This window comes from Triticum aestivum, chromosome 3B (assembly GCF_018294505.1).
Source record: "Triticum aestivum cultivar Chinese Spring chromosome 3B, IWGSC CS RefSeq v2.1, whole genome shotgun sequence".
Taxonomy (NCBI): Eukaryota; Viridiplantae; Streptophyta; class Magnoliopsida; order Poales; family Poaceae; genus Triticum; species Triticum aestivum.
The window spans coordinates 836,534,960-836,543,612 of record NC_057801.1 but is presented as its reverse complement, the minus strand read 5'-3'; the positions used below and the strand labels follow the sequence as shown (position 1 = coordinate 836,543,612).

The window sequence follows — 8,653 nt, the reverse complement described above, 5'->3', positions numbered from 1 at the left end:
ACCTTTTCGAATAAAATGTCAATCTTACAGATAGCATTGAAAGAAGAAAATGTTAGTCTTACAGATAGCATTAAAATGCGAGGCATCTGTCCACGTGCTTAAAAGGAGGCCCCTCCCGTACTAGGAACATCATCATGGCCCACTTGGTGGCTCATGATTCGCCCAGAACTAAATGTGCACATTGAGGACAAGTTCTAGGACCAAATAGTTGCCTTTCGCAAGTTGTAGGACCGAATCATCACATCCTAGACAAGTTCTAGGACCTGAAGTGCTACTACCTCAAAAAAGGATGTTATTGGTACAAGATCACATCTGTTCTTGGCATAGTAAAAGAAAAAGCCTGTTCTTGGTACAAGATCACATTGCGTCATGATGATGTTCCTAGTACGGGAGGGGCCTCCTTTTAAGCACGTGTTCGATCGGTGTTCGTTTTAAACCCTCATTTATGTATAAAGAGAAAGAATAAAGTAAAAGAAGAGATGGTCTACGATGGTCCGCGTCCTACGTGGTTGACTGATCGGGCACCCGCGAGCCCTCGTATCTTCCTAATATATGTGGTGATCGGGAGGCCGCGCGATGTTGTTGCCGCCTGCAGTGGCACTGTCAGCTGCGAGACGGTTGTTGAACTGCGGACTGGCGCCTCGAGTCGTCGTCTGAGTGTTGGTTTGTCTTGACAGGAACATCTCTGCTTGGTGCTAATGGGTGCTGACTGTTGGGTAGAGATCCCTGAAGGCAAAGGAACAGACGTGTCACAAAACGAACGAGGAATTCAAAGGGTTTGTTCAAATTTTATGATCATAATACCAATTTCATATGATCAGCCACAGCCGGCAAAACAGAGAAAGTAGAGAGAAAACACGGTAATAAACAGTAAGCAAGAAAGCACCTATTTCAGAGCCTTAAACTATCATTCGCTGCGTTTAGAAAAAATGTAAATTGTACTCTGCTGATTTATCTAGTTTTTACCATGAACCTGGTTGGTACTAGAAAAGTGTCTTACACTTGCTCCATTAAATACCAATAATAATGGTAAACAGGCTTACCAGCCACCTTGCTTTAACTAGTCGTACAAAACGTTGTTTAAATAGAAAAATTACAGTGCCCCCAACCATTTGAAAAAACTACAGTACATTCTCTAAGTCCAGTTCATAAAATTGACCACTCATGCATAGACTAAAGGAAATTCAACTATGCCCAGCTCCATGGTCACAAAAGGTAAACATTTCAAATGCGGGTATGTGAATGGTGATAAGAAGAAAAACTCAATGAATCACATCAGTCATTCAGGTTTGTTACATGTGGAACAATATGGTTCAGCACAAAACTAATTCTATCATTTAGCAAAGAAGCATAATGCTACTGTATTACTACTAGTTTTCTTTTTCCAGAGCAAGGAACAAGACTGAATATACACAATTTCACATAGCTGCTTACCTTCTTCCCTTCAGCGCTGTACTGTGATGATTTTATGTCCAAAGGCTTGAAAGAAAATGCACCGGGACCATCTTCAATTGAGGGAGGTTCAAGCCTAGTATTATTGTTGTTATTGGTGTCACCAAGCATGAGTAACTTCCCCGATGTTGGCGAGGCCTCTGCCCTGAATCACAGCATTATAAAACGTTCAGGTACTAGCTTCAGTATCAGGTTGTCTGATGTTTAATTTGAAATTGCATACTCTTGAGTTCATTCAAACATGAAAAGGAGCAGAAATATACAAACTTTCATTTGCTTTTATTTTGGTAACGGTAATAAAATCTCCTCAGAGTTTGTCAAGAAAGAAAAATCTCCTAGGGAATATATAGGTAGGTTGTTTGGTGGCAATCACAAAGTAAACTTCCATGGACTTACAGAAATGTCAAAAGTTCAGTAAAGCAAGCATACTTAACCTGCCAATCTAGCATCCGACTGACAAAATCAAGAACAATCCCTACACTATGACGCTGGAAATCACAAGCATGAAAATCAAAACACGATCACCATGGCATTAGAGTGGAACACAGGCGATTCCACCAGCGACGCAGGGATGAGGCCGGGCTGGATGGCCAGGTAAGGCGACTGGGCTCCTGAATATTCGCTGTCACGCATGTTGAGCTTGGCGACGCTGAACCCAGCTCTGGCCTGCATCCGCTCGGAGAGGCTGCTCCTGGAACTGGACCTCTGGCCGAAGTGTGGCGTCGCCGACATCGGCTTCCCTTACTCCTGAGGCGAGCCCACGGCCATTGAAAGGCCGTGCCTCTCGAACCCAGCCCCCTCGGAGCCGTCGTTGCCGGCGCAATCCTCCACCAGGGGGTCCGCGGGGACGGGTCGGTGAGGAAGCTCGGCAGCATGCTGCAATCTGGCCTTGGGCTCTGGTCCTTCCACTCCATGGCTATGTGGGTGTGGCCGTCCATCTCAGCATGGAACCTGCATTCACAGAGAGCCAAGAAACATCACGCATTCGGTGATAAATAAAATTCAGTAAAGACAGTGGGGAAGAAACACCATCAACGACAAGAACGGAGAACACATTTATAAACAAAAATAACACAAATGATCATCAGAGCGGTGCGGTACAACACATATATGTTGGAAAAAACAAGGCAAGCACACACAACGAACAAGAGCAGCACCTTATATGTCCTGAATAATGCATATAACTCTAATTGGCGACAACTACACAGTACGGGACACCTAACTTGTCAAGAACGAACCCAGGAATCATCCAAAGACAGCTCCCAGCTCAGCTGCATACCTGCGTTTCCAACCTCCAGCTGACTGCCATGACGAAGGATTCGTCTCGTCCTGTCCGAACTTGGGTACCTCGGCCGCTTGCGTGTCACCCCCAAACGGATCGGAAGTGGTACCGTTGACAACTTCGGATCTGGAAAAGAAAGAAGTCGTTTTGGTTCAATGTATTGGAGGAGATCAGAGAAATCGTCATTAGTTTCAAGGAGTAGGCCATCACTAACCTGGAGATTGGCTCCAAATCCAGATTGGCGGCGATTGATGCCAGCATGCCTTCCATTTGCGAGTCACGACGGTGGAGCAGCTCGGTGAATCCTGTTGCCATATCATCCCCACCAGGATCGACGAACTCCATTGGAACCTAAGCTGTGGTGCGTGGGGCGGAGTGTTTGTTGGCGAGGTGTAAGGGGGTGGGGAACAGAGATGTGGACGACGATGAGCTTCAAGGCGATACGTCTTTTCATCTATTGGAATCGCGGGCCGGCACGTTTCTCTCTTTCCCTTTCGGCTGACCGACAACGACAAGACATCTCCAAGTCTCGGCTTCTAGGCGGAATCCACCCACGACGCCCACTGCTAGACTAGGCCCAGATTTGTTTGAACTGTGCCCAGCCTCCCGCTGTTAACGACGGACGCGCCTGCTAAACAAAACCACGGTACAGTAGGTGGTACATATCCCTAGACAGTGCAGAGTGGACGTGCGGTGCTGATAACCGGGTGCCCAGGCACCCGGGTACTGAAAATACTATCTCGGCTGTTTATCACCTTGCTGGCCGTCGGTGTGGCGGCGCGGAGGGCCGGCAACTTGCAGCAGCAGCACTAGCTCCAACCGAAGAAGATCACATCTGAATGTTGGGATCATTTTGATAAAACTTACAAGACGGTGGTGACAAATGAACAGAAAATTAAGGAAGCATGGGCCAAATACAAGTATTGCACTTATGAAGCAAAGAGAAATAGCAAGAATTGAACATCAGTCTTCTTGAACCATATTAAGATGCATAGAGAAATAGCAAGTATGTTTAATTCCTCTTGGTCATTACTGGTATTTTATTTATGCAAAGCGACAATAATGTTTCACAAATTTCTATTCTGTTTGGTACATAGGACAATCAAGGAATGGATATTGAATAAGTGGCTGATCAACTACTTCAGGAGCAAGTAATTTAGGTATGCAGTTATACCAGCAATTCACTAATGTATATTAGTATATACTTACCTAGCTTCTATCTTCTTTGCACATATAGATTAATTTTACTAATATATGACCTACTTGTTTCTTGAATATGTGCGTTGCTAGTTACCGGTCATATTTTACTAATATAATTTAATTATCCATGCATACTCTCATGCTAGTTTTTGTTGCACGTGAGAAAGCGAATTCCATATAAAAGCCATAAGTACATGCATGTTGTGCGCATACATCAATACATGTACATAGTACATGCATATAATATGTGATGCCTCATGTTTCTCTTCTCTCTATATATACACACACTAAAAATCTGCATATTAAATCATGTGTAGGCATACACCTCACTACCTCAGAATTAATGTGTGTTTGAATTACTTAGTTCACCACAACTAATTAGAAAATATTTCTTTGATTATCAAGTGCGGCATCTAAATATCTTATATCATTCTCACAGGGTGCTGCAAGTGGACTGGTTGAAACACCACGTTGAAGAGAATTCAAGGACGTGTTATGGGCTTCTACTTGATCAACTACTTGGCTTTTATAATAAATAAAAACTTCAACAGACCTTTTGATTAAGTATTTCTTAAGTACGACCAGTCAGAGGCGGAACTAGGATTTCTCAAAGCCTAGGGCTAAAACTAAGTGACTAAAAATAACGTCAAATACCAAGCATACCAGTGTGTGTTAGAAGTATACCAAAAATTCACATTAAAGATGAAATATGAATTCATTATTACCACGAGGGAAAATTTAATGAAGAGTTGCTTAATTTGAGGCCATCGTTTCTTCACTAGCAATATTAGAAGGGCCGGAGTTGCAAACACAAAATCGTGTATTTAAAATCAAGACAATGTACATAGACCAAGTCAATTGTTCATACGAATAGTGCCAGAAAAAGGGGAAAACTTAATATACCATTATCACGAAGTGCAAAAGGTAATAGCCCCTTGTGTTTCTTCATTCAGTTTATGGAGACCGGGGTCAATATTAATGTCATCTGGATTAAGCTCCACACATGTTTTATTTATTTATTTATTTGCATTACTAGCTCCCGCTCCTGCTGATTCTGGTATTGTTGGATGTAGGCTGGTGGGAACTTGCTTCAAAAGAAATTCAATCGTGTGTGCGTGCGTCCGTGTGTGTGTGTCTCTTCTTTATCTTGGATTTCTATCATTTTTTCTTTTAACAAATAACTGAAATAAAATTGAGTAAAGTAATAGTATAATTTAACATCTAGATTTAGAACCCTAGATCAAATCATCCATAGCAAAAATAGATGATACAACAACTTTAAATACCTCTATAGCCGGTTGTGGGGGGGAGCAGAACAAGTGAATTGGATATGGCCAGATGGGGCTTGCTGCGATGCGGCCACGAGGCCAAGCACAGGTCCGGATCGTTCAGTTTGTCGAGCCGTCGAGGGGCTTGGGGCGGGAGGGGCTGGGGGCGGCGGATGAAACGAGGCACCGAATCAACGAGGGATATTTTGATCGACGGTGAGTGGAATTTTTCTGGTTGATCGATCGATGCCTTTGGAATCGCAACCGACCAATGACCACGTGGGCGTGGCTTCCTGCTAAGCTAGTTAGTTGGGCTGCCGCTGAGGCCTTGGGCTGGGTATTCACGTCTGGGGCTGGGCCTTTATAAATGTGAAAATTTGAAAATTTTCTACTGGATATAATGGCACTAGTTGGGCCACGCCTGGGGCTATAGCCCCAGTTGCCCTAGGCCCAGTTTCGCCCCTGCGACCAGTACTGTTTGTTGTTGCGATATTGGTGTGAGTTATGACTTTTAAAAGCTTGGCCACTCTCTAGTTTAATGTGGTTGGATAAAAACATGTTTCATATTGTTCGCAAAGTAGAAATAAGTTCATATTTCTTTGTACATATCGCCATATATTCTTTTTTTGTTTCTGGTTCAGAGTCCGTTCTGAATCCGTAGTCCGATATAATCCGCATTCGAATCCGCATCCGATCAATATCCGCTCCGCTACGAATTTGCCAAAAAAATATGGTAAAGGATATGGTAAAGGCATCATCCGATTTGATCCACACTAGTTTTAACACAAATACGCTAAAAACATGTATGAAGAGGGATGGTGAGATGAGAATGCATGAAGAATGAGAATGCAACCAAACGCACCTTAATTTACTCTGCCTCTAGCTAGTGTAGTGCTTTACTCACTTGTTGGCGTTTAATGATGACCCTCCATCTTCATGCATGTGTTTGCTTTGCCTTGCTCCAGTGAATGAAGAAAGGCAGCAACCGAGATGTGTTTGAATCTCAACGTACTGTGTATGTGAGCAGGTTCGCCGTCTTGACTTGCCTAAAGCTGATCTGAGCAGGGATCGGATGGGATGCTCTTTTGCTCGCTAAGCTACTGCGGTATGTATGCATCAAGCACTAGCAGCTCATCACAGGGAACTTGGGTGTATTGAAGGACTTTATTTTAAATACTTTGAAAATCACATTTAAGGTTTCAAAGAATTCTGAAAAAAATTCTACGCGATCATATGGATATATATTACACATGTGTAAAGTTTGGTAATGAAATAAGTAAATATGCGACCTATACAAAAATGACAGAATGGTGATTTCCAAATAGTGAATAATGCATGCACTGTTCATCTTTCCAAAATCACGATTTTGTCATTTTTGTGTAACTCACATGGTTACTTATTTCAGCATCAAAATTTACACATGTGTAATATACATTCATATAAACATGTTAATTTGTTTTCAGAATTTTTTGAAACTTTAAAATAGCATTTTGGCACAGTTCACAAAATAGGGCTCCAACGCACCTGGGTTCCAAAGTGACTTTTTGCTCATCACAGGTCCATCTATATATACGTTCTCGTGTGCGCGAATAAAATAGACAGACCGACGACCGCATTATGGGCGACTCCACGAATTCACCTCTCTCTCCCGGCCGGCGTTAGCTCCTCTTTCTTACGGTCAATCCATCGCCTTTTTCATTTCTTTTTTTTTCTTTGCAGAGGGGACAAGTCCAAAGTCCTTTTTCTAAACATGAAATGACTTCTGCTCAATCTCAATCTAGTCTTAGGAAGAAAAAAAATCTAATCTAAGGGAAAAAACGACTTCTTTCTTTGTTCTTGATGGGGTGATAAAAATACAAGTATGTACCTTCGCATGCTCTCTCTCTCTCTCTCTGATAAAATGAAAAATATATAACTGTGTACCAATAAAAATTGACACATGATAAATTTAACAAGAAAGTGATCACATTGTACGACACTATATATGCATGCATGAATGATAAAAGATGGTTTGATAAGAACAAGCCGCCGCAACCATCACCTATTAATCCCGGTTGGTGAGGGCCTTTTGTCCCGGTTCTTGAACCGGAACTAAAGGGTCGTTACTAATGCCCTAGACCTTTAGTCCCGGTTCTAACAGGAACCGGGACAGATGAGCCTCCACGTGGCCGGTGCGCTGAGCCCAGGCAGGAGGGCCTTTGGTCCCGGTTGGTGGCATCAACCGGGACCAAAAGGCATCCACGCGTCAACATTTCAGTCGCTGGGGGTTTTGTTTTTTTTTTTGAAAGGGGGGTGGTTGGGGGTTTTGGGGGGTTAATTTAGGTGTTTTATATATTGTGTTAGCTAGCTAATTAATAGAGAGAAGTGTCCTCTCTTATGTCCGTGCTTGGTAGACGCTACGTACTGTACATAGAGAGGCCCTCAACACGCTAGCTAGTAAGAAAATGAAGGAAACTATTAAGTACAGAAGTTCGTCATGCATACCGAGAGAAATGATCGATCGACCTCTCCTTCTCCGAGAGATTGGTCGAACAACAAATTTTCGTATTATCTATCCGACGCTACTAGCTACATACATATACAATATGTAAGATCTCTTACAATCCCCTAGCATTTGAAATCAACTTTCACATGGTATTCTCCGGCTTTATTGATGATGTGGTTAAGAAAGAATCCCACCAATTCCTCTTGAATTGCTTTCATGCGATCTTGTTCTAGGAGTTCATTCCGCATCTGCCACGTCTAATTTGAAGAAGGGGGTTAATACATATATGAATGAAACTCAACAGAAATAATGGTGTAATAAAATGAAATTGTGAATATTATTGCTTACGCACTTCATATTGTCTCTTAGAGTAGCCCCGCTTATTTTTCAAAGTCGCGTTGTAGATGAACTCGCACATGTAGTATCCATAGAAATTATTCCCTTCTTCCTGCCACAAGCACTTTACGAGAAATAGAGGTCAATTAAACTGATAATGAAGCATTATAAATGGCATTGTTGAAAGTATAGCTATAGAATCAACGGGAGATGTGCGCAACTAGCTAGCTAGTAGTACTTACTTTCGGGTATGTATATCGCAGCTCCTTCGGCAGTCCCGGAGCTTCTGTGGTGAACTGTTTCCAAACCCTGCAAGACAAAAAAATAATTATTATTACTTGAGATATCAGGAAATGAACAAAAAGTTGCCGATATGGTGCGATAATGATCGATTGAACTTACTTGTTGAGCAATTTAGTCATGTCCACATAGGTTTCGGGATCTTTTCGTCTCGAGTCTAAGATGGTTACTAGTCCCCGCTCAAGCTTAATATCTTTAGTCATGTCCACGTAGGTTTCGGGATCTTTTCGTCTCGAGTCTAAGACGGTTACTAGTCCATGCTCAAGCTTAATCTCCAGAAGAACATAGTGGAAGCTGCGCACGCATGCATAACTCATAAATTACATTACT

The 8,653-nt window shown here is 42.4% G+C and overlaps 1 protein-coding gene across 2 annotated transcripts; it reads right to left on the bottom strand.

Annotated features, from left to right (window-relative positions):
• Positions 1–425: 425 nt before the first annotated feature.
• Positions 426–5,375, bottom strand: LOC123072813 (uncharacterized). 2 transcript variants are annotated; one of them, XM_044496459.1, is made up of 7 exons: positions 5,221–5,375; positions 3,490–3,569; positions 2,949–3,365; positions 2,732–2,860; positions 1,978–2,403; positions 1,435–1,597; positions 426–726 (listed from the first exon to the last, which is right to left on the bottom strand). In XM_044496459.1, the coding sequence occupies exons 3-7, from the start codon at positions 3,077–3,079 to the stop codon at positions 604–606; spliced, it is 972 nt and encodes a 323-aa protein (XP_044352394.1). In that variant the 5' UTR covers positions 3,080–3,365; positions 3,490–3,569; positions 5,221–5,375; the 3' UTR covers positions 426–603. The 2 variants fall into 2 exon arrangements, with proteins under 2 accessions (XP_044352394.1, XP_044352393.1); XM_044496458.1 differs by having other exon boundaries at positions 2,949–3,362.
• Between the last annotated feature and the right edge of the window lie 3,278 nt (positions 5,376–8,653).

Coding starts and splice junctions, on each gene's coding strand:
- LOC123072813 (XM_044496459.1), bottom strand. CDS start 3,079: ATGGAGTTCGTCGATCCTGGTGGGGATGATATGGCAACAGGATTCACC. Junction 2,861..2,948: donor GATTTGGAGCCAATCTCCAG/GTTAGTGATGGC, acceptor TTTCTTTTCCAG/ATCCGAAGTTGTCAACGGTA. Junction 1,598..1,977: donor TGTTCCACTCTAATGCCATG/GTGATCGTGTTT, acceptor GCTGTGATTCAG/GGCAGAGGCCTCGCCAACAT.